The sequence below is a fragment of the Dermacentor albipictus genome, chromosome 9 (genome assembly GCF_038994185.2).
Source record: "Dermacentor albipictus isolate Rhodes 1998 colony chromosome 9, USDA_Dalb.pri_finalv2, whole genome shotgun sequence".
NCBI classification, from domain to species: domain Eukaryota; kingdom Metazoa; phylum Arthropoda; class Arachnida; order Ixodida; family Ixodidae; genus Dermacentor; species Dermacentor albipictus.
Genome location: NC_091829.1, coordinates 52,921,507 through 52,948,080, shown reverse-complemented (window position 1 = coordinate 52,948,080; position 26,574 = coordinate 52,921,507). Strand labels below are relative to the sequence as shown.

At 48.9% G+C, this 26,574-nt stretch overlaps 2 protein-coding genes across 4 annotated transcripts in view; one reads left to right on the top strand and one right to left on the bottom strand.

Moving 5' to 3' along the window:
• LOC135918290 (uncharacterized) overlaps positions 1-26,574 on the bottom strand; it is a 343,130-nt gene that overhangs the window by 185,637 nt on the left and 130,919 nt on the right. The gene's annotated exons all lie outside the window — the stretch shown is intronic.
• Positions 1-26,574, top strand: part of LOC135918289 (uncharacterized) — a 54,905-nt gene that overhangs the window by 10,738 nt on the left and 17,593 nt on the right. For all 3 annotated transcript variants that reach the window (XM_065451949.2, XM_070525712.1, XM_070525711.1), the window contains exons 3-4: positions 2,782-2,983; positions 19,345-19,396. In XM_065451949.2, the coding sequence (XP_065308021.1) occupies positions 2,782-2,983; positions 19,345-19,396 (254 nt within the window). The remainder of the gene's footprint in view (positions 1-2,781; positions 2,984-19,344; positions 19,397-26,574) is intronic.

Here is a 26,574-nt window from a genome sequence, read left to right as displayed (position 1 = left end):
GCAGCAGAGGACGTGGTGTTTAGTCAGCACAAAATTAACTTCACCAGTTCTTGTTTTTCAGCGAGGCGAATGATAACCGAAACAACGCGAAAGATATGTATGTCTTGGATGGATATATGATATATATATGTATGTCGAGTTAGGCATGCTAAGATTTAAGATGCTAACCTAACTCGAGAAGTCTCACGTGGTAAATGTTGCCAGGTTCAGTTCCTAGTGGCGGACTGCCCGAATCCAAATCATGGCAACTTCTGCGGCGTGGCAGGTCTGACCACCGCCTCGGTCAGGTGTTTTGCAGTTGCTGGGGACCGAGGGATGTGCCTTAATCAATAGAGTGGTAAGGGTGGTAGTGGCGGAATACTACAGCAGAGAGGCAAATTCTTGGTCGAGTAAGGGAGCATCTTCATTTAAGCTTAGTGCGCCGTCCTAATTTAGTTGCACTTGTACCATTATAGCACCACTGGCTCTCGGTATATTATTTTTCAATATCAAGTGTCGCTCCTAGTTTGAAAAGTCTAGTGGACTGGACAAGGATTCGAAACAGACCTTCAGATTGGAAGACCGGTGTTGAACTTCTGCTGCACGCCACCACTTTAATACATATTCATGATCATTGCATTCATATATAAGATTCGGTTTCAATTCCGCGCAATGCCAGATAAATTTTAGAAAATTTTTGCTGTCACTGCAAAGCGGCACATAACCATGAGCATACACCGAGTAACCAAGTAGCTCATGCTGACTGAAGAAAGCTGGAATCATAAGGGCTCACAGATAATTTTAGAAGAGCGGGACATGCACAGTGGTACATATTTAGTGACCCATTGTTTCGTCTCAACACCACAAAGGCGTTAATTGCCATTCGCCACGTATAAAACTACCATCTCTGCTATCCAGGCGTCAACGCCGCGTGAGCACCGACTTTTGAAGGGTACAACGTAAGGCGCTCACCCTGGCATTACCTAGAAACCTGAGAAAAGTATGAAAAGAAGGGGGGCAACGACGACGAACAAGGTGTCGCCGGTTGCTTTCTCGCCACCGATTCCAGACCTGTCTCTTCAGAGCTGCGGGTTGTTGAGAGCATGAGCGCGGTATCGCAACAGAGTGAACGATTATGATTTGCTGCAGGACAGTCTTCAGGTTCTCTAGTGGACTCACCTAGGGAAGACGGTGGTATCAAAAGCGGAGACTTTTCGTGAATTGGAGAGAGGGTGCTGACGTGAACTTGAAAGTTTAACTTGCTCCAGCATTGAGTAGGCTTCCGTAACGGGAGCCATGTAACTAAGCCAAATAAACCCCTTTTCCTTCATTTTCTGCAATCGGAAGCCGTAGTCGAAGGGCTTGGTGGATTCCATGCTCTTAACGCCGCCTTAGCCGCGACACCATGTGGGCCCTAAGTTAGCGTTTAATTGAAGAGAAGAGTTTAATTGAAAGGGTTCAATTGAAGAGAAGAACATACCCATTGTCACATACGCAGAGGACCCAAATTGGCGCGAAACAGGTTCATTGAAGCGCTGCACATACCCAGAAGCACACACCGAATGACCGAAGTTGGCGTCAAAGAGTTTCATTGAAATGCAGTGCATACCGAGCTGCGCATACCGACTGTACCAAGGTGTGAAGTTCACTCGAGAGCGGCAAACGCTCACTAACAGAGACCGAGTACCCCAAGGTAGCCTCGAAGCAGTTCACTGAAGAGTGGCACTTAACAAGCCACCCAAGTTGGCGTCTACTTAGTTTAAAGAAGAGGAGCGCAGATCCAGCGGCACATACCGAGTGCCCCGAGTTAACACCAAAGTTAAAATTAAATTATGGGATTTTACGCACCGCAACCACTTCCTGATTATGAGGCACGCCGTTGTGGAGTACTCTGGAAATTTCGACCACCTGGGGTTATTTACCGTGCACCTAAATCTAAGTACACGGGTGTTTTCGCATTTCGCCCCCATCGAAATGCGGCCGCCGTGGCCGGGATTAGATCCCGCGACCGCGTGCTCAGCAGCCCAACACCATTGCCACTGAGCAACCACGGCGGGTTAACGCCAATGTGTTTCACGGAAGAGCGGCACATAATCAGCTGAGCACTCCCAGTGACCCAAGTTCGTGTGTGTGTTTGTTTGTGTGTGTGCGTGTGCGTGTGCGTGTGTGTGTGTTTGCGTGTGCGCATCGCCTGATGCTCTAGCCAACGGACCGTAGACTACCCAGTGACCCAGGCTGCCGGGAAATCGTTACAGACATACACAGGCGAAATAGAACCCATGTCATATATAGTGAGACAATTGAGCGTGAAAACACTTTTGCGCACGTGCCAAACTGATACTTCGTGGCCGCGCCGCTAGATCGCACCACGTGCCTAGTGAGAAGCACGAGACAGGAGCCCTCAGCAGTGTTTTGGAGGTGGCACTACGGGTATGTCGCCGCAATGCTTCAATGAAAGTGGATGTACCTTCATCGTGACTTGGGTTTCGCCGGGTTGTTCTGGTAATTAACTGCTTAGCGTGAACCAACGCAGATAGAATCATGTTTCGGAAATTAAGAGCTCAAAACAGACAATGACGAAGGTTAAGAAGAAAACGACCTTGTCTGTTCTGCGCGGTTAATTTCCGAAAGATGAATCACCACCGACTCGCCAAAGTTTGTCGTCTAGTACGGAAATAGAGGTTTGAGCAAATATTTTATCAGTTCTTATAAAAGCGAAATAACGAAATTAAAGAAATTTAATCGTGATTTGTGCATCTTTTATAGTCCCTATAACTTTGGCTTTCTTTCTTTCTTCCTCAGAGGCTATGTAAAATTAGGGGCGGAGTGGATAAGCAGAATCAAGGAGACATGGCGACTTGTGGCCGAATTTCGCGAAAAAGCCATATGGTACGCTGCAAGAAAACGTTTATATTTGAAGGATGCAACGGGCGCACCTCTTACTGTGCCGGACAACACCCTATACTCGCTTGCCATCAGAGTTAAAACGAAGAGCAGATTTGAGGTGAGAATTCTCTTGCTTTCATTACCATGAAACCAGATGCCGCTTTAACAATGAGCGAGTTTCCGTATGAAATCGTTTTTAGTGAGCGAAAAGTGCCTCTGAACAACAAAAAAAGAATAATTACACGCTTAGTTACATCGTGTTTTTTGTGTACGAATGCAAGCGTTTTAGGGTCAAGCCATTCACACCCCTACAAGCCCTCTGAAACGTTATATGCTGGTTATCACGTATTTCCTCATAAAATATCAGTCGGAGTGTGAAACTTTCGCGCAAATGTAAGAAATAATAAGGCTGTAGTAGGCAAACGTTGCAGAGGGGTTTATTTACAGGTTAATAAATAAATGAAAAAGAAAAACTAACCGCAGATTTCTGCGACCTTCCGGAATCACAACCCAATATCAAGCTGAGCTGTTTATGTGGAGTTCTTGCAATAACAATTTCAGTTCTTGTAATATGGAATTCCAACAACAGATTTGCAGTAGGCCACTGATTCCGCGAGTGAGCACGCCTCTAAGGCGCGGTGAGATGTCCCCAAATCCGCAATTGTGCCACAAGTCTGCTATACCTCAGCCGCGGGTCGGGCCGGCATTGCACTATCGTTGGGATCGGCCGACGTATTGAGAGTGCTTAAAGTCTGCTATACCTCCACCACGGGTCGGGCCGGCTTTGCACTAACTTCGGGATCGGCAGACTTATTGGGAGTGCTTAAGGTCTGCTATACCTCAGCCACGGGTCGGGCCGGCATTGCAGTATCTTCGGTATCGGCCCACGTATTGGGAGTGCTTAAGGTCTGTTATACCTCAGCCGCGGGTCGGGGTGGCGCTGTATTGTCTTCGGATCGACCCACGTATGGCAAATGCTTAACGCCTGCTTCACCTCCACCACGGGTGGCGCCGGCATTGCACTATCTTTGGGATCGGCAGACGTATTGGGAGTGCCTAAGGTCTGCTATACCTCAGCCGCGGGTCGGGCCGGCATTGCACTGTCTTCGGTATGGACCCACGTATGGGGAGTTCTTAACGTCTGCTTCACCTCCACCACGGGTGGGGCCGGCATTGCACTATCTTCGGGATCGGCAGACGTATTGGGAGTACCTAAGGTCTGCTATACCTCAGCCGTGGGTCGGGCCAGCATTGCACTGTCTTCGGATCTCCTAACGTATGGAAAATGCTTAACGCCTGCTTCACCTCCACCATGGGTGGGGCCGGCATTGCACTATCTTCGGGATCGGCAGACGTATTGGGAGTGCCTAAGGTCTGCTATACCTCAGCCGCGGGTCAGGCCGGCATTGCACTGTCTTCGGTATGGACCCAGGTATGGGGAGTGCTTAACGTCTGCTTCACCTCCACCGCGGGTGGGGTCGGCATTGCACTATCATCGGGATCGGCAGACGTATTGGGAGTGCCTAAGGTCTGCTATACCTCAGTCGTGGGTCGGGGTGGAACTGTATTGTCTTCGGATCGAACCACGTATGGGAGATGCTTAACGCCTGCTTCACCTCCACCACGGGTGGGGCCGGCATTGTGCTATCTTCGGGATCGGCAGAGGTATTGGGAGTGCCTAAGGTCGGCTATACCTCAGCCGCGGGTCGGGCCGGCATTGCAATGTCTTCGGTATCGACCCACGTATGGGAAATGCATAACGCCTGCTTCACCTCCAATACGGATGGGGCCAGGATTGCACTATCTTCGGGATCGGCAGTCGTATTGGGAGTGCCTAAGGTCTGCTGTACCTGAGCCGCGGGTCGGGCTGGCATTGCACTGTCTTCGGTATCGACCCACGTATGGGGAGTGCTTAACGTCTGCGTCATCTCCACCGCGGGTGGGGCTGGCATTGCACTATCTTCGGGATCGGCAGACGCATTGGGAGTGCCTAAGGTCTGCTATACCTCGCCGCGGATCGGGCCGGTATTGCATTGTCTTCGGTATCGACCCACTTATGGGGAGTGCTTAACGTCTGCTTCACCTCCACCGCGGGTGGGGCCGGCATTGCACTATCTTCGGGTTCGGCAGACGTATTGGGAGTGCCTAAGGTCTGCTATATCTCGCCGCGGATCGGGCCGGCATTGGCACGTTGTCGCACAATTTTTTCGACATTTTTCAAAATTAAAATATATCACGGACTTTTCCAGGCACATATAAACTACTGCAGTCTAGTATGGTAACAACAACTATGACAAATAGGATGAAAATCACATTCCGTGCTTATTACTTACTGACGATGCATTTTAGACCTATAAGATTATGGTCTACAATGACATGCCTCTGATCACGCGTACGACTTTACTATTTTGCGCTCGTATTATTCGCCTAGCTCCATTCACGATTTCCATACACACACTGCATCATTAAAACCCGCACCAAGTAACAAATGCACGTGAATCACGGACTTGTGGTTTACACCGCGCTTGCGCTCGAACTACAAGTTAGAAACCCTTGAACATAATTTACCTAGTATCTTAAACAGGTGCAAGAATACCATAGGCTTTACTTTGAAGCAGCTTAAACAATATTTCCGTAACATGTAGCCTTATAATAATGTTCATAATCAGGATGCAATACAGACTGCACAAATGCATTTATTTTCACTGTCGACTAAGCATCGAACCTATATTATTGCTGGAAATGGATATGTTATAATTTTTTTTTACTCTTACTATATTTGTGAGCTGTTGTACTCCAATTATCGGTTGATCTTCTGTATTTACAATATATGTGTGCGTTAGTATATACGTGGAATAAAATGTGCATGTCACCTGTATGTCTTATTGATGGCTATGTTTTTTGTCAATAATTTGTTTTATCTCCAGAATGTCACCACTGCTAGAAGTTCCCAGGTGTCCCGGGCCCGGTCAAGCTGTCAAAATACAGCTTTTTGCCCAGATACCTCTACCGGAAATGTCTTTTTTTTTCTGGAAAATAAAAACTGAATGAGGAAAAATAAATGAATGAATTTCGCTATCTTCAGTATCGGCCAACGTATAGGGAGTGCTGGACGCATGCTTTACCTCCGCCGCGAGTCGGGCTGGTATTGCACTGCCTATGGGATCGGCCCATGTATGGGGCTTAACGACTGCTTCACCTCCATCATGGGCAGGCCCGGCATTGCACTATCTTCGTGATAGGCCCGTGATACCCTTTTCTATACCCTTCGTGGTAGACTTCGTGATACCCTTTTGATTACGACAAGAAAATTTCCTTCGGTGGGGTGGTGGAGGTATACAGGTTCGCTGTAAAAGACAGGGTACGAGTATAGAGTTTCTCACTATATTACCCAGAGGGAAATCTGCCGCTCCGGCACTGTCGTATGCATGGGAGTGCCGGTATATTGTGACTTCGGATTGGCATCGTTCTCGGTGAGCCAGGATAATTGGAGGAGGAGGAGGAGGAAAAACTTTATTTGCTCTAATGGTGTAGAAATTAGCGGTGGCAGAGGTGGTCGGCCATCTTCACGGTCTTCTTCCCCATCTGCGCAGGGTCGACGCCCCTATTCCAGGGCACCACTGAGGGTGGCTACTCGGCGAGCGTGCCTTACTAGTCCATGCTGGACTTTCGGGTCGCTGCTGGAGAGCACCCTCTCCCACTGCTCCGCACTCGGGTCTTTTATTTGAAGGAATTGCTGATTCTGAACGCATTCCCATGTAATGTGATATAAGGTGGGCTTGGCGCCGCACCAGGGGCAAATGTTTCTATACTGGGTGGGAAACATCTTGCTTAGTGTGTTTAGGTTTGGATATGTTCCTGTTTGCAGCCTCCTCCAGGAGGTTGCTTCATGCTGATTTAGGCTGTTGTGGGGTGGAGGGTATTTGATTCGGACGCCCTTATAGTAATTCAATATGTCTGAGTAGCTTGGGTTGACTGGTATGGGTTCCTCAGGATCGGTGCTTGTGGCCGCTCGGTTTGTGTGCTCTCGAGCTGCCTTGTCCGCCCTTAGGTTCCCTTCTATTCCAGCGTGTCCCGGTACCCAGAAAATTGTATGCCTGACTTTGTTGTTAGCCCTGCAGGAGCGGAGGATGTGAAGCGCTCTGCGTCCTACTCTGCCGTTCATGTAATTCCAAACAAGGGGACACCCCAAGGTTCAGTAATTTCCCCGATACTCTTTAACATCGCAATGATTGGCCTAGGGCATAAACTAAGCAAAATCGAAGGCATAAAACACGCCATTTATGCAGATGACATCACCATCTGGGCCACTAAAGGCTCGCTGTGCCAAAAAAAAAAGCTATCTGCAAGCAGCAGCCACTTGCGTGGAAGAATATGTCGGGGAAGAGGCCTTGAGTGCTCTACGGAGAAATCCGAGCTTCTGAGAATTACACGGGGCAAGAAAAGCAAAGAAAGCCTTAACATATGGCTAAAGGGGCAGCCGATACCGGAAAGCCAACAAATCAGGGTCCTTGGAATGTGGGTACAATCCAACCAGCGCTGCACCCACACGCTGAAAACACTCAAGCAGTCAACATCCCAAATGGCACGCATGATCACGCGGGTGTCACAAAGGAGATATGGGATGAAAGAAGGAGACACACTTAAGCTGGTTGGCAACCTGGTGGTCAGCAGAGTCGCATACTCACTCCCGTACTTCAACTGCACCAAACAGGAAATACAAGAAGCGGACACAATTTTAGGCAAAGCGTACAAAACAGCACTTCACCTGCCGAACAATACATCGACAGAGAAACTAATGGCACTTGGTTTAAGCAACACCTTCAAAGAATTAAAAGAAGCCCAAAGTATCGCACAGCTCATGAGACTCCAGCAGACCAAAACGGGAAGGGAACTGCTAATGAGGCTAGGCTTCGCGGAATCAATCAAAGAAACCCAAAGAACGGAGGGGATTCCTGATGAATACCGGAAAACATTCACTGTTAGCCCTATACCCAAAAACATGGACCCAAACCTCCACACGGCGCGAAGGGACGCAAGGGCGAAATACGTGGAAAAGTACCTGGCCACAAAAAACACAACAGTATACACAGATGCTGCAGTATACGCCAAGCAAAGAGGCACAAACATAGTAAAGACAGCTGCGATAGTAATAAGCCAGAACTACAAAGAGATAAGCAGCGCATCAATGAAGGACTGCTCGGTAACGGAAGCTGAGGAAATAGCCGTAGCTCTAGCGGCTGTGGACGGCTACCGATCCGAAAGGTCTTTAACAGGATAATTGGAGCACATGCCCGTCAAGCACCGTTCAGTCCGTGAGGATGGTCAATCTTTACTAAATATGCGCGTAAAAAGCTTCGTTAGCTTTATTATTACACAAAGACACGTTTTGTTTCAATATGAGAACTTGTTATTGCACGTGCAATTATGTGAAACGTAGAAAGTATCAGCGGCCAGCTTAAATTGAGGGACAGGCGGCAAAGATTCGCGCTCTCTTTAGAACAGTTTGTTGTATGATCTTGCTTTTCTTCGCTTGGTTATGCATTGTAGGTGAGTAAACACCACTGGAATATGTACTACGCGTGAATGAAAACATGTTATAAAGATTCTACTTTAGGAACGCGGTATTTGTATAGCCATATCCATGTTTTAAACGGAGCCTCTTGCTAAACCAGCCAACACAAGCCTCGCAGACACATGGACCGTCATTCCCATGACAGCACAGCGGCCATAAGAAAACTCGCGTAAGCGGTGGCGTCAGATTTCCCTCTAGTTGTTATAGTGATAAACTCGATGGGTACGAGCAAGAGTACAAAGAAAAAATGAAAAGAATAAAAATCTTGTAGGAGGCTTAGGCTTGGCTTTTAAGAGGGAAACGCGTTACCATTCAAAGATCACTGATGGCTTCTCACGCTTTCCGGCAACTGGAGCTCATCATCATCATAATCCTCATCATCACCATTATCGTCGTCGTCAACATCATTAACTTCATCATGATCATCTACCTGGTTACGCCCATGCAGCGCAAAGGCCTCACCCATACTTCTCCAACTCGCCCGGTCATGTACTAATTGTGGCCATGTTGTCCCTGCAAGCTTCTCAATCTCATCCGCCCACCTAAGTTTCTACGGCCCCGCGCTACCCTTCCCTTCACTTGGTATCCAGTGCGTAACCCTTAATGATCATCGGTTATATTTCCTCCTCATTACATGTCCTGCCCATTTCTTTTATGGAGCTCATGTAACCTTACTCTTTACCAGGGAACGCTGGTGGCGAAAGCTATGTACGAAGGCGAGCTTTCAGGTTTTGTTATTTCCTCCTTTGCCTCCGTGAGCCGCTGCTCCGGATGCGTGGAGACGAGTGCCATCTGGACGCTGTTGAAAGGAATCAAAAGGGCGCGCCCCTCCATGAATGGTTGAAACGCTGGAAAAGGTGTTTGTGCTCGAGTATCCGCCTAACAAAAATTCTGTTCTCGTAAATTCAAATGACACTAAGAAAAAGATTATTGGGTTTAACGTGCCAAAACCACTTTCTGGTTATGAGGCACGCCGTAGTGGAAAACTGCGGAAATTTTGAACACCTGGGGTTCTTTACCGTGCACCTAAATCTAAGTACACGGGTGTTTTCGCATTTCGCGGCCATCGAAATGCGGCCGCCGTGGCCTGGATTCGATCCCGCGACCTTGTGCTCAGCAGCCCAACACCATAGCCACTGAGCAACCACGGCGGGTACAAATGACAATCCGACACTATCATGTTTGTAGGTTGTAATCCGTGCTTTGCGATTTTTCTGACGCATTTTACTTCGAGAAATTATTTTAGGTCAGTGAAGCCCTTGCGCCACGCGGAGCGCCTGGGTAGTTATGCGTGCGTGGTTCGGGAAGTTTTCTCCCTGACGGACAACACCACCGACACCGGATTTTCTGCGATGCTAGGCCCTCAACGCTATCACGTTGAAAGCATACAGAATATAAAAGTAATATAAAAGTAATATGGAGGACGACGACGAAGTGTTTCTATCATAGAACGCTTGTACCTTTGTCTCGCTTTGTTTCTTTACAAACTTTGGGAGCTGCCGCTCCCGTGTTGTGGCAACGGACGAAGACACCCTCGAAGACCTTCCTGGAGCCAAGCCATCACGTGTGGTCGCATCCAGGAAACGTGGAAATGCGTCAAGTGACACGGACAGCGAGGCAACCGAGTTGTACTCGGACAGCGTCGACTCGTCGGACGACGATTTCACGCTTGTCATGAGCCGAACCACAAAAAGAAGACTACTGCGGAGGTCATCGTCGCCAAGTGTCTCTACCGTGAAGACAACATCACAGCGATGGCCGCACACTATGCTCTTCATGCCTGTGGACCCAGTGTCAAATCTGCGACTCCTAAACAGGCAAGTCCTTTCTGCGTTTCTTGAGGGAGTCGCGCCAAATGAGATAAATGACGTGAGAATAAACACACGGAAGAATGTCCTTGCAGTCGGTGTTCTACACCGCAGTACACTGCAAAGCCTGCGGCACGTAACGGAGATCGACAAAGTACAGGTACGATCCTTGATACCTACTGGCTGCAATGGGACTATCGGCGTCATTTATGATGTCGATATTTCTATACCAACCGACGACTTACCAATATTAATAAAACCAACTACAGAAGGCACTCTTATCACGCACATCACAAGACTTGGCAACACCCGTTGCCTGAAGCTGTGGTTTGATGGAGACAGCCTTCCCTCACATGTCAAAGTTGGCCACGTCCGCCATCCAGTCCGCCCATACATACCGAAGCCCCTGCAATGCTGCAAATGCTGCAAGATGGGACACGTAAAAGGTGTCTGTAGGAATAACCTCGTGTGCCCACGGTGCGCCGAATCTCATTCAGCAGATGCCTGCCGCGCAACTGTGTTAAAGTGCCCTAACTGCCATGGTACTCATGAGGCCTCATCCAATGATTGCCCGCAGGTGAGGAACGAGCGAGCAGTACTCACACGTATGGTACAGGACCATTCGACATACAAAGAGGCTGCCGCTACTCTCAGGCGACGACGAAATCGTCCCCGAAGAGCAGCACGAAGAGTTACGTCTACTGAAAGATATACACCATCTTCCGGCAAAGCGGTTACCGTATCAACGCCGACTTCCACAAAAACAGATACTGTGAAAACGAAGACTGCGGCAGCACGCTCACCTCCTGAAGAGTGGCCTACACTTCCAAGAGCACAACCTGCCTCGGAGTCACACCAAAGTGCGCCGCCCACAATGACCTCACGAACCGCGGATGAGACGACGACTGAGGATCGCCAAGTCATAGTGATGCTCAAGTCACTTATGGACACCATGCGCATTCTACTGAGCAGCATGAAAACCCCGTCGGCACAGAGCGCACTGCAGGTGCTGGACACCTTGAGTCCGGTGCTTGCGGCTCTAGGGTAAAACCATGGCCCGAGCGATGCCGTCGTTTCAAGAGCAAGTCAAGCATGCATCTGTCTTGCAGTGGAACGCCAGAGGGCTTAGGTCACGCATGTCCGACTTTAGACAGTTTGTTTTTACGCACCAGTTCCCCATTATCGTGATTTGCGAGCCCCACCTGTCAGCTCCAATCAGACTGTACGGGTATGAGTGCTTTATGTCCTCTACCCACGGAGAGTGCAGCAAGGTTGTTGTGTTTATACGCCGTGACTTGACTTATGTACATCACCCAGTGCCTCCTGACGAAGCAAATCAATACGTTTGCTTAACAGTGAAGAAGAAAAAGTTCACGTTTACAATTCTTGGAGCCTATTTATCTCCAGCAAGCCGTCTAGATTGTGAGCGCCTACGGGGAATTTTGACATCTACTCCAGAGCCGTGGGTACTCACTGGTGACTTTAACGCCCACCATTACCTATGGGGAAGCTCCAAAGTTAACTCTAGGGGCAGAACGTTGGTGTCCTTTGCCTCTGAACGGGAATTTTGCTTGTCAAATGATGGTAGCCCTACTTATCTGCGTGGATCAGCGTATGGCAGCTGCTTGGACCTAACCTTCGTGTCACGGTCGCTTTCGAGAAGAGTTCACTGGTTTTCCAATTTAGAAACACGGGGTAGCGACCACATCCCAACCTATTTGAAGATCGAAGGTTTGACTAGTTCCAAGTCTTCCAGAACCGTCCAGTGCACCGATTGGCCTAAATACAAAATATTAATGGAAGACTGTTGTCGTGACCGCACCTCTAATAACCTACAGGGCGCGATAAAGGATGCCATACAAACAACCACGCATCTGCTTTCGAGGAGTTCTTCCCGCACCGATTTCGACATTGAACTATCAAAACTTCGAGCCATTCGCCGTCGTGCGGAGCGAAGATATAGACGCACGAAGTCAAATCATGATTTGAGATTGGCTAGACGAACACAAAAGAAAATACAGCGTCACATGAACAAGCTGGCTTCGCGACAATGGGCATCCTTTTGCGAGTCCCTGGATCCGCCAAAACCTTTGTCGCTTATATGGAGGACTGTTTGTGGCCTTCGCACAACCTCTGGTCAACGCCACCCGTTTAAATCTTTGGCACTTTATCTACAATGCAGAGATATTGACGTCGCTGAATCTTCCTGCAGAAAGATTGCTGGCGAGGCAACTTCCGGTGGAACGGGTACGGGAACCCTCGACCACCCACCGTTTTCACGCGACCCCCGCATGGAATTCCCTTTGTCTATGGAAGAACTAGAAGCTGCACTGGCATTGTGCAGGCGTTCTTCAGCGCCAGGACCTGACGGCATTACATACCGTGCGCTGTGTAACCTAGGAGACCAAGCTCGGAAGGCACTCTTGCTCCTGTACAACGACTCCTGGCAGACGGGTACGGTTCCGCAAGAGTGGAAGTCAACTCGCCTCATTCCACTTCTCAATGTTGGCAAGTCGCCTTTGGACATTTCCTGATACCGTCCGATCGCACTTGCCAGCTGTGTCGGAAAAACAATGGAACGAATGGTTTTAACACATCTGGAATGGTACTTAGAGTACTATGAAATCTATCCACAAGCTATGGCCGGATATAGACGGGGCCGTTCGTCAACAGACAGCGTTGTTGACTTGATAACCTTTGTGCAACACCAAAAGGCCTGTAAGCGTCTATCTGCTGCTCTGTTTCTAGAGGTTAAAGGAGCGTATGATAATGTCACCCATGAAGCCATCCTTAGCACGTTAGAAGCCGTCGGACTTGGTGGCAAGATGTATATGTGGGTGTGCAACTACTTACAGAGGAGATCATTCTACATGCACACAGAAAATGGCCCGGCGTCCGAGCATTACGGTAGCCGAGGAGTCCCTCAAGGAGGAGTGCTTAGCCCGACTCTTTTCAATCTCACCCTCAGTGGATTGGTTTACAACCTGCCAAGCACCGTACGACTTTCCATCTATGCGGACGACATCTGCATTTGGGCATCAGGTGTGACACGACTTCAGCTTCGTGCTCGGCTTCAGAAGGCAGCCACAAAGACATCTTGCTACCTTCGTCAACAAGGACTTGAACTTTCATGCGGAAAGTGCGCAATGGTGGCATTCACGAGGAAGCCAATGTCTGGTTACGGCGTATCTATTAACGGACAACTTATACCATACAGCAGAAGTCACAGGTTCTTGGGATTCGTAATTGACAGAGACCTGTCTTGGACTCCGCACGTCAATTACGTGAAAAAGCGGCTGACTGCTATCTGTCACCTGTTCAGGTTCCTTGCAGGAAAAAGTTGGGGAGCATCTATACACGCTATGTTACAGTTGTACATGGCGTTATTCGTTGGATTCCTGTGCTACAGCCTGCCTGCCATATCCAACACCTGCAAGACTAACCTGCGTACGATTCAGAGCATTCAAGCCGAAGCTCTTAAGATAAGTCTTGGCTTACCACGCAGTGCATCAACGGCTGAAACCATTGCCCTAGCGCAGGATTACCCGATCACGACGCACATTGCTGTTGAGACAATGCGTATGCATCTCAGGCATTATGCTAGGACCCCTTCCCACCACTTGGCGAGCCTCACTGCTGCAAGGCCCTGCTCGACATTTAGCGGTATTGTCAGTGCACATCGTGCGTCGTTTACCTCAGGGTACGCACCTGCGGCCACGCCAGCGTTTCCTCCGAGGTGTTTGAGCCGTCCACAAGTTGAGATAATGATTCCAGGACTACAGAAGAAGACAGATCTACCGGCCCCTGCTCTAAAACAGCTGAGCTTACTTCTTCTGCATGAAAAGTACAGCAACCACGTGCGCATCTATACCGACGGATCGACTACGTCGTGCAGTTCTGGTGGTGCCGTGGTTATACCAACGCGAGGAATGACACTGCGGTTCAAGACATCCCATGTCACGACCTCAACGGCGGCAGAACTAACGGCCCTGCGTCGAGCACTGGAATTCATTGATTCGGAAAGACCCAGAAAATGGGCTGTGTTCTGTGATTCAAAAACGGCATTACAGTGCACGCAGTCAGTTCTCCGACACGGATGTCATGACCAACTGACCTACGAAGTCGTGAAACTTCACCATGACGTCCAACAAAAAGGCCACGAAGTCGCTTTTCAGTGGGTACCTGGCCACTGTGGAATCAGTGGCAATGATTCCGCCGATAACGCCGCTCGCACAGCTCATCAAGAAGAGTACAGCGTTCCGATTCCGCTCTCAAGGACGGACGCTGCAAGGCAGCTTCGACACCTGGCACGTAGCCTCACAGTGACCGAGTGGAACTCGCAAAACTTACGACTGCCACCACTACATCGACTAAACCCCTCCCTGCAGCTCCGACCTGCACCCGGACTTCCTCGACGTGAAGCTACGCTTCTCTGTCGCCTTTGGTTAGGAGTGGCCTTCACAAAGGCATACTCTACATTATTTGGAGTGACTGACAGTGCAGCATGCGAGGTCTGTGGCACCGAAGAAAACATCGACCACCTGCTGTGCCACTGTCCAAGATATGCCGTAGAGAGACAAGAACTTGCCAAAGCTTTCCAAAAACTGCACAATCGGCCGCTTTCTGTGCAGGTGCTGCTGGAACACCGCCCCCATCGCCCGTCGGCCCATAAAGCGGTGAAGGCGCTTTTGTGTTTCTTAAGAACGACGGGTTTGTGCGACCACCTGTCACTATTAAGGCAATTTTTGTAAAACCACACGTGTCAGCGAACTTCCCGCAATTTCCTACTTTCCTTCCCTCCTCTACCTGTGATCTTTGCTTTCCCCTTTCCCATTCCCCCGGTGTAGGGTAGCCAACCGGACGTTATTCTGGTTAGCCTCCCTGCCTGCTTTTTTCTTTCCTCCTTCCATAAAAGTAATATACAGAAAAAGCTTTTACAAGATTGCTCATTTGCGCATTGTGTCTTGGCATATACGGCTGTCAGCGTCTGTAAAGGAGATTCTCTGGAAGGTAACATGTACAGGTATATTTGAAGATACGACTTACTAAAAGCCTAATGAAATGCATACGGAGAGGGAGAATCATATGCCCAGAGGTGGACGAGAGATGAGGCGAATGGGACACATACGATGACGACACCGTCGTTCACAGTGTCGAGTGCTCTTATTGTAGGGAGCTAGAGGGCAAGGTCGAACCCGAACGTCTGTACGAAGGGAAACCTTTCCTCACTCCAGCAGAAAGCACTGCTGGCAAGGCGGGGACGAGACTTTGCAGAGGAAGCGCGAGGGATGAGACCACACACTCCAGGGCCGGTTCTATTCTTCCCGGTCGCTTTTCTCCACTGTGACGCCCCAGCCACAGTAGTTACGTTATGTTTGTAGTAGTTGTAACCTAGTAGGCTGCATTGCAACAAAGTTCGGTTCCACGGCCTTTGTGGAGGTAGATATAACACAACCGACGCCAGTAGTTAGCCTTCTGATACCACCAATGATGAGGGCGGCCAGTCCCACCAATTGGGCGGAGCAATGTTTCGTTCTCGTGTTTGTATCACGACGAGTAACTTTTAGCATAGCCTCTTAGAATGCTATGCTAGTACTTAACAGTCGTTCTCCTAAAACCACCGCCTCCTTGAAAATCACACGTAGCTGCACAGTGAGTGGCAGGGAATGACGTCATAAACCTAACCGACTACTTTTGGTCGCACAGCGGGAAGGCAAAACAGGACTTTGAATGCTCACTGGTAAGCGGTGGCATAAGAGTCGCACTGCAATTCAACCTTGCAGTGATCGAATTTGAACTTTCACGTCGAGAGCTGTCGCGCTCTTAAGCAGCCAGACCAACCGCGCACGGCGTGATAGAGCGGCTCCCATGGCAGCCATCGTTAATGACGTAAACGAAGGCCCAGAGGCACGCTGGGAAGAACCAGGAAATACTTTGGCCAAGAGTTCCGTGCCACTATGGTGATTCCAGAAGTGCTGCTTTGCTTGCTCCACGGAGTGATCTCGCTTCCGCGAGTGCTCTTAACATGCCATTGGAACACTCGTGTGTTGCTCCAGATCTGCCGTCTAAACAGTCTTGCTCCAAAGTGAGCAGAAAATATTACGCCGAAAGTGCTCCATGTATGCCATTGGAATTCTCTAAACATCGCACTTTAATATACTGCTGTAATAAGATATGTAAAACTTACACGCAGATATGACTTTGGAGAACTCGTCAAGGAGTTTCTTTGTGTTTTTTTTTCTTCTTTTACAAAGGTTGCAATTCATCCACGTATACTTTAGTTCGAAGAAATGTTGGTCAGTAATTTCTCCTTCCTATGTCCTCTTCCCCACCTTCTTCGCATCGTCGCCAAATTTGAGCTCCGTTGAGGTGATAGACTTGTTATTGAACCGGGCGGAATTCTGCACCTCTCGTAAAACACTCATTACGCACAGGGGTCTTTGTATACTTAATTATAGCAAAGGTCGCAGTCAGCCCGCTCATCCCCCCTCCTCTTTGAATTTTGCCTAGATATCACCCATAACCTGACTTTACCTTTTAGCTGATATAATTGAGGACCCTAGTCTAGTTCACTGAGGACACCGGGAAAAGTTACCACAAACCGCGTATAATGCATGAAAAGACTGAAGAAAAAAAAGAAACGACGGTTCAATGCAATGCAATTCAATGCAATGCAAACCTCTTTGCAAACACTAAAGTTAAAATGTTGCCTTTGCCACCACATATAAGTTTAGACCAATGCACTTATTTCTAGGCAACATTTGCTTGCTTACTTTTGCTTAAGAAAAGATTTTGCAAAGGCTATATTTGATTCGCGCCCATTTACCTTCTCATACGGATTTACCGTAGTGGCTTTCTGACTTTTGCTAAGCTTGTTGTTTGCGTGCGCTGGTATTTATGAGAAGGCTGCATGCTAAATGTGGCACTACTCGTAAAGCACAGTCACAAGGCTCTTGAGCACCTCAATGCCCAAGTAATTGAACTCTGGCCGCAAGAAGCCTAAGAATAGCCTGTCATTTCTGCCGAATAAAAGCGTAATATAAGAGAGAATTAACCAGAACACATGAAGAACCAAAGCGTAATATGGTCATTAACGCTTACAATCACTTGCGAAGGGAATGTCTTACAAAGGCTGTATATATCGACGCGAATTAAACATTGTTTCGTAAATCTGATCTGGCTGGCATATGTATTGATGCCACGGCAGCGGACTAAATTATGCACCACTCTTAAAATTCTAAGACGCTTCGGAGCGCTTGAGTGAGGAATTTATTACTGAGGCCGCAATTACCATGTGCAAACTCAAGTTTGTACACACATTACCCACACTTTGTGATTTCAGTTTTGCCAAATATGGACTTGGCGTGGCGCAAAAATGTATATACTGTAATGTGGCCGTATAACATGTTGAAGCATTTCATTAAAGATTTTTGTTTGCAATGACACTATTTGATACATGTGCATTTAACTTCGTACGTAATTTCCTTATAGAGTTCCGACACGTTCCTTATATTCGTTCTTAATCATTTGCCTTTATTCGAGGTGAGTGGGCTAAATTAAGCAGCTCTTGGGAAATTTCATTACAACGCGTAGGATCGCTTTAATATTTGTGATTTACAACAAAATCTGAAATTTACTTTCACGCTCTGGCCTTTGCATACGTGAACCAAATAACATTGTTTTTACTTTATCTGAGTATATAATTGATAGAGCTTATTGTACCCTCTGAGTACTGAAAAGCACATTGAAGAATGGCCATAAATACGCTTTAGAGCACTTACGAAAGGAGTGCTTTCGCAAAAGCTGTATTTACTCCACCCGCATTGAATTGCGCACGCAAATATGATATAGTGTTCCTGCAACATTCCATGAATTGGACGTTTGGTTGCATTTGCAGTTATGCCATGGAGGCTGGGTGAAGTTTGCGCTGAATGTATTAAAAAAAAACACTCATACCTCTCCGAAGCACGTGAATACGTGATACCTTGAAAAGGCCGCCCATAGATCCCACATTTTAACCTTTGGCTACACATCCATAACGTTCCCATTATGTTCGGCGAATATAAACAAGGTAGTGCTTAGTTCACAGAGCAAAACGCAAAAACAAAAAGCAAACCTGGTATAACGCACAAAGTAGGAAGACACGAGGGTTCCGTAATTATTTGCGACGTTTTAAATTAAGCCAGGAGCGTGACAGTTTCACCACGCATTACACCTAACATGCCCCAATTTTTTTCACAGAAAAATAACTTGACGCCTTGTAGAATTATTCAGGACTCCTAGAAACATTGCGGACAATGCAGCATGACACCGTGGAACAATTTTATAAAGAACTTCTTACGCAGTCTGTAATTACCCTACACAGATGAAACACATATCGTTCCTTACAGCACAACAGTCTTCCTAATTCCACGAAAGGAATACGTCGTGCCTCACATTGCTCGTTTACCGAGGAGAACAGGGAGACCAACTAGAGGACCTCTATAAGGCGTGAAGGACAGAAGAGTAATCAGTAATTATTATGCGCCCGTGCAATCATCCTGAAATCTTCGGAGTAATTTGCGATGGTACACTCGTATTATATGTAGTTGAAACATCTTTACCCAGGCGCTTTTTCTCGGCGTCTATAACGTGCTGCTGCTTAGTATAATGAAATGAAATCAAATCGAATACGTTATTTACCTGAAAGATGGTCGTGCATTCAACTTCCGGTCGAGATGACTGCATGCGGTTGGCCATGAATTAAAAAAAGAATAATAAAAAAGAAAAACGTTCCCATAACGAGCTTTTTGTACACGACATATTTCCGGGTGGTTGCAATTTGTCCCCAGTTCTGTCATATTTACACAGGAAGGCTAACGCCATGCATGAATCATCGTAAGGCTTGTCCGCCGGGAGCTGGCCACGATCCAATAGCGCTTTTTAGCCATACTGAACCATGCTGCTTTCTGCGATAACTCTTGAAGGAACGAAATGTTATGGGACCTCATTCATATACCTGTTTCAAGCGGAAGAGATGCATTGAAAGTGCTTAAAGGCTCTGATACCTTTATTTTCGGCAATAATGTAGTTGTCGTTATCGTTCGTCTTTTTCAGGCATTCAAGGATGAGGAGCCTTTCTACGATATCGACTTAGAAAACGTCGTGAGTAAGTCATCGTTCAGACCATGTTCCAGGGTACCTGCACCAAAATGGATCGAGACAAAAAGCTCGCAGATCTCACGCACTGCTAGAAGTGATGTTACGCGAAACATATCGTAGTAGCCGGCTGCCGAGGATCCTTTCACGTTCTGCATAGAGTTACCAGTACACGCAATGTCTGTGGGTGTGCGACGGGAGCTTGGGCGCATGTAACCTCAGAATAAAGATGACGACGGTGAAGATGATCGTACGGCCGCGATGGCATGACTTCTACCGCGGTTGTTCGACGCGAATTAAACGAGATGCCACTCGTTAGGTTCTGTATACGCCGTCAACGGGGGTTATCGGTAGAAACGCGGATTTTACCATGAGCTGCGACAAAGTGTTTAGCATTTCTTACGCGCCAATCTCCTGGTCATGTAGTCTACGTCATAATGACATCTGTACTCTGGCGAAGAAATGTTAAAACCACATAAATCAGGGCTGGTTGCGCGGGCGGTACAACGTCGCACGCTACCAACATGGCGTTATTAAAGCACTTCGAGCGAATTTCCGAGGAATGCGGGCCAATGCCGGAGACGGCGAAGTCTAACACACCGCCCCCAAGGCATGGAGCTGCCACCACAAAAGAGGGCAAGAAGGAGGCGCTTGACGCGATCGGGGAACCTTTAAATCAGCTAACTGCCTTTGGAACGAAGGAAACATGCGTGTGTGATCAGGGCCGAAAGTCGCCCCAAAGAGCCTGCAGCATTACCATACCGGAAGACTAGAATACACACATGAATACAGTTTTATTACACAAATAAATCCATGCTCTCCAGCAGCTGTGAGTAGCCAGTGCCTGAGCGATTGGCTCGCAGTCGTCTTCTATTTCTTTTAGAGCGCAGCTCTTTGGCGTCCGTTCCTGGGTTTCGCGTCGTCGTCGTCGTCGTCGTCGGCCTCGTAACCAGCTCCGCCCCCCTTTCATCCCCCCAGCGCTAGCAGCGACCGACTGATACCGCTGGATGCCGCTGACGCCGCTAGAGAGTGAAGATAACGTGACTGCATAGAACGCCGTCGCCGCCATGCAGAAAGAGGAGGAAAGGGTCCCCCCCCCCCTGGTTCTTAGCGCTGCGGAAGCGAGGGTATCATATTGTTTGTGTCGGCATCGGCGGCGTTGTCCCTGAAACCAACTCCGCAGCTGGGGTTGACTCACTATCGGCGTCAGCGGCATCAGTCAGTCGCTGCTATCTCTTCCCTCCTCCCTTTATCGTGTTGTCCGCTTGCTGCACGCGCTTCTGCCCCCATCGTTTGCCGCTGGGTGTACACGCCGCCCCCTTCCCACCTCTTCCTGCGAGTTTCCGGTTGTCAAAGCGCCGGCTCGAACTTTGAAGTTGGCGAACTGTGCGCCGCAAAGTTGCCCAACGGCTTGCTGGTAGTAGCTGCCTACTTCGCCCCTACCGCACTCACGAAAGACGTCGTGCACCTCCTGCAGCTCGCATTAACCGTCCATCGATCCACACCGATGTTAGTAGTGGGGGACTTTAATGTTGACATAAAGACAAACAGCAATTTCCTAACACTTATGCGGGAGAACATCCCGTTCCTCTCGCTCGTAACGCGTCCCACGGCTGTGACAACCTCGCGAGGCACTTGTATAGATCTCGTCTTTGAGAATCAAGCATTGGTGTACCAAGTCGAACATATATCAGTATATTTCTCCGACCACAAAGCTTCCTTCATGACTGTCAAGAACTGTTAGTGGAGTCTTTGTTAAAGGAATACGTGTGAAAAATAAAAAAAAATTCTGTGATAGCGCATACATGTGTTGCTCGATTTCTTTGCCTCAATCTATCGAAAAGGTGAAACAGCTTATTTGCTGCGCTCAAATTTCGCATTAGGAAGTAACGTAATCGTCGGTAATTTTTTTGAAGGGGGCGGTCCCCCGCCATTCAGAAGAAAATTCAGCTTTGTTCAGCATATTATTGCATCTTTAATGCGCAAACGTCACTTGAATGCTGTGAGATTTCGCGGTTTTTTCGATTTTGCGTGGCAGTCAGGCGAAGTGGGCGATGCCCGACAACTTCGTACCAACAGCAGAGGGGGAGAGAGAAAGAGAGAGAAAGAGAAACAATTTTATTGAGCCGAGCTCGACGTAATCTTAGGCGCCGTCGATGGAAGTGGTTCCCTCTTCACGGGACCCATATGCTTCCCTAGCCGCATGGTCCCTGGATATCAGGACGAGCTGGTCTTCCAGGGCCGGGCTGGTTAGCAAGGTCTCCCATCGCTCGGTAAGGGTGGATGAGGGATGGGGTAGGGTAGTAGGGCGGGTAAGAGGTGGGGGGATCGCCTTGTTGAAATCGCATACTCCAATGACGTGTTGGAGCGTGCCTAACTGAGTTTTGCAGAAATTACATTCCCTCTCGTACCTTTCCGGCTACATCTTGTTTTGAAGGTAAGGGTGCGGGATGGATGCTGCCTGTATCTGCCTGTAGATCGCTTGCATTTCTCTGGTAAGCGATTTGTGAGGATCGGGGTAACGGCGCCTCTTCATCTTGCACTGGTTCGTAATGTCCCTATAACTAATTATGGACTGTGGCTCACTTTCCTCTACCCGGCGTTCCATCTCTCGGGCGAGCTGGTGGGCAAGTTAGTTGCCTTCCAGCCCAGAGCGAGCCGGTGTCCATATCAACTCAACTTTCCTTTCAGGTACGTCGCGTTTACTCTTGAAAATATCTAGTGCCGCAAGAGGCACCCACCCCTTTCTGTCGCTGTTATACGCCATTTGCGAGCCAGCAACAATTCTTCCTACCTTGGGCTGCGCGAGTGCCATCGCTATCGCGGCCTCTTCTGCCACTTCCGGAAAAGATGTCTTGATGGAGTCGCAGGTTACGAGCATATCCCCCGTCGTAACAGTAGTGTGGCTTTCATTGAAAACTTGGGTAACAAAGCGTCTGCGAAGAGAGTGACCCCTCTTCCTCTTCTACTATTTGACCTAAAGCCTCCGTCAAGGCCGCTATACGAGCCGCTCTGCGGCCGTCGTTACGACCCGACCTCATGTTTCGAGGAAGTGGCTTACTGTCGATTTTATGCGCCCGTAACCTGGGTAACGGCCCCGTTTCCTTCCGCTCTGCCACTTGTCAGCCCAATTTGGCAAGAACACGACATCCCGCCGACGTTGACTGAGTCCAACTCTTTCATTGGATAGATGAGCTTCTATAACTCTTCAATGAAACTGTGCTTGGCCATGCCGAAAAGCTTGTCGGTCGAAGAATCCTTCGGTATGCCCAGCGCCATCTTGGTTGCCTTGCGTATAATGACGTTCAACTGGTCGCTGCCTGTGTTGAGTAACTTGAGGTACGGCGCTGCGTAAACGATGCGCGATGTCACGAAGGCCTGGACGAGCGTCAGTGCATAGTCCTCCTTCAATCCCGTTTGTCTGTTTGTGCCTCTTCTGATCATGTTCAAAATTTGTTCCGTTGAAACCTTAATTTTGTCGATCGACGCCCCCGCCTTGCCATTGTTCTGGAAGATGACACCGAGGATACGTGCTTGCGTTGTGGGGTCATGGTGGTCCCATCGATGGTGATGCGGACGTTCTCTTTATCTCCTTTCTTTCTTCTTGGCTTGATAACGAGTACCTCTGACTTCTGTGGCGAGCAACTGAGGCCGCACGGTTTAGCGAACTCGTGCGCGGTATTTTCCACTCTCTGAAGGGTCAAAAATTAAATTATGGGGTTTTACGTGCCAAAACCACTTTCTGATTATGAGGCACGCCGTAGTGGAGGACTCCTGAAATTTCGACCACATGGGGTTCTTTAACATGCACCTAAACCTATGTACACGGGTGTTTTCGCATTTCGCCCCCACCGAAATGCGGCCGCCATGGCCGGGATTCGATCCCGCCACCTCCTGCTCAGCAGCCTAATACCATAACCACTGAGCAACCACGGCGGGTGCTCTCTGAAGGGTCTCCTCGATCCAACTCTCAAACCCTACCCTCGACATCCACACAGTGATATCGTCTGCGCGGAGAGCGTGATCTATGATCTCCATGTTTTAAAGCAAAGCGGGGAGAAGGAGGAGTGCCAGGTTGAAGAGAAACGGTGAAAGAACCGATCCTTGCGGGATGCCTCTCTCCCAGGGATGTTGGGTTTGACTTCTCTCCCATTTTGATCGTTGACGTTCTATTGCTTAAGAAATCCTGCATATACTCAAATGTTCGCTTTCCGCACCCCATTTGGTGCAGGTTACGGAGAATACTTTCGTGTGTGACGTTATGGAAGGCCCCCTTGAGATCGAGCGCCAGGATAGCTCTTCGCGTAGGAGTCTTCGCTTGCTTGATGACCAGCTCGTGAAGTTGCCCCAAGACGTCTTGCGTTCTCAGGTGCCTCCGGAATCCGTACATAGTCCGTGGCATCTCATCAGTGACGTCCAAATGTCGCTGTAGCATCTTGAAAACGATACGCTCAACCACTTTCCCCACAATCGACGAACGGGAGATGGGGCGCTGATTATCGACGCGGAGTGGTTTCCCCGGCTTGGGAATGAAATGCACCTCCGCTTCTTTAAACCTTCTCGCAGGACGCGTTGGCGAGGTTTAGCAGTTCAGCTCTGCTTTTGTCGCTCATATTTTTTGCATCTTGCATGCAACGCCGTCAATTCCCGGTGAACTGCCTTGATTACTTTCATCGATGGCCGCAACCAGCTCCAGTTCAGTGAAGGCTTCGTCTATCCCGACATTGCTATTCCCTTCATACTCGTGAGTGGGGTTACCGCTCTTCTCGGTCTTTTAGGTATTTACTTTTGAGTTCACGAATGAGGTCACGAAGGTCTCGAACGCGTGCGCTCTTGCTTTTTAACAAATCTATGAGGTACCGCAACAGCTTTCAAGTCTTCTTCATAGACAGTGTGCCTTGCAGTTCGTCACACATCTTCATCCAATTTTCCCTGCATAGTTCGTCCGCATACTTGGTCACCTGGCTATTGAGCGCGTGTGTACGTCTGCGAAAGTTCATGTTATGTCTTTGCCTCTTCCACCTGTGCCTTGCCGCCGTGCGCCTTGTGTGCCTTGCTGCTGTCTACAAAGGCAATTTGCGTGGTCGTAGTAATCTTCTGCGTAAATTTCTTTAGAAATTCGCGTTGCTTTTTGGCCCACGCCTCATACGTATTGGTGTCTTGGTGCTCGTCCTCGCCTTTACTGTCTGTGGTTCTACGTGACCGGTCCTAGTCTGTAATGTTGGCTTGACCCAGTTTCGCCTAGATGTGAGTGCCCCCGAGGGTTACTAAAATTATATCGTGACCCGAGCTAAGATTTCCCCCCATGTTACGCCAATTAAGTCGATATTCCCCCGAACTAGCGTAGATCAGGAGTAGTGTCTCTGACCGTGCTAGTACCTGTCCTGATCGGTACGCCCGGTTCATTAACCACCTCTATGTCGTGATCCTTTATAGCTTTTACCAATCGGTTTCCTCTTTTGGACGAGTATTTGTAAACCCACATCGTGTGGGCGGCGTTGAAATCTCCGAGCAGTAAAATCGGTCGTGTTCTCTCTTCTTAAAATGCAGTCCAATATGGTGCCTTCAAAGTCAATGACCCTGCTGGACGGTCGGCAATAAGCATTTAGGAAGAAAATGTTTCATCACCTCCCACTGTTCTGCTGTGAATTTCGATTAGCGTATGTTCGCAGCCTCAATGAGCGGTCACGTGCTGTGGGGCCACCATGTTGCTGCGGACGAAGACCGCAGTACCCTTTTCGCTAGGGTCCGTATACATAATGTATCCCGCGATTATGATGATGAAGCAACATTCACTGGGCCCGAAATAAATCGGTGGTGCACGCAGGCACCAGACGGGGTGGTTCCCTAGTTACGGGACCCATATGTTTCCAGCAGCTCCTGGCCCCTGTCCGTCAGTGCGAGCTGAATCGGAAGGGCGGGGCTGGATCCCGCGAGCTTGGCCCGGCCATTGGTCTCTTGTCTCTGGTAAGCGATATCCGGTTATGATATCCGGTTTATTACCCAATTAATCAACGTATAGTTATAACTCCCCTATCTGTTTCTACTACTGCTACAGTTCCATCGCAATAACGTCGCAGTCTCTTTCTGCTTTCCTTTAGTCTTTGTCATTTTCTACTTCTTGAGCGGTAGATTTGCGCCCGAAACCAACTTCTCGCAGCCTGACCCGTAGATTAAGTTGTGATGGCTTCACCTTGGAAACGGTGAGAGGCTATTTTTTTGCATGCTGCGGATGGTGACCTGGTATCGCTCGTGTTTCTCGCTCACCTTGTCTGGGAGCGGCTGCGACGCCCACCCGGCGGCTGCCACGCTGTCTGCTGTCACGCTGGTCTCCTCCGCTGCTGCTGCACCTGTTCTCGTTGCTGATGTTCCCAACGCCGTTTACGAACGACGTATGGCGTCTTTAATCTCGTTGTACACTTCTTGTCCCCGGTGAGGTGGTTGCCCCCACAGAGGCTGCACTTGGGGTTACTGCAAACGTGGCTTTCTTCGGGATTCTTCATGCCGCAACCACGACATATCTTGTCTTCGGGGTTAGGACAAACGTCCATCCGCTGACCGAGGCGACCACACCGGTAGTACATATCGATCTGCTTGCGATACAGCAAACACTCGACCAGCAGGTTGCCGTATGTGATGTAGTCGCGACCTTGACGCCGTCGCATGCGATGAGCGCTGTTGTCGCCTTGCCGATGCGGTTGGCTTGCATAGCAGTGGGATCATACCCTTGAACGATGTAGTCGTTGATTTCTTGAATAGTGTCCGTCATCGGGGCACCCCTGATGACGCCCTTAATGATGCCGTGGGGGGCGGTCTCGAAGGCGCGGACATCGTGTGCCATGCCGTTGATAGCGAGGCTTCTTACTCCCGAGTTGCGGTCTGCGTTCTCTCGTTAAGGCGTACTGATAACGACTATGTTTTGCTGTTTGCTCGGGCAGACAACATCTTGCATCACCTCTTTGCCACTCACGTTCGCAGCTGCGACGATAGCTCAGGTGATCTCGAATCTAGATATTTCCCCAAGGTTCAGACCTCCGCTCGGACGCATGACAATTTTGATATCTTGCCTCTCCAACACAGGCATCCCCGCTGCCTTGAGTAGCTTGGTGTTGAAATTTTTCCGCTGCGGGTGACGATGCCCGGCAGTCGCCGGCCCCCCGTTGACCGGCGTTGGACTTGCTTGCTCTC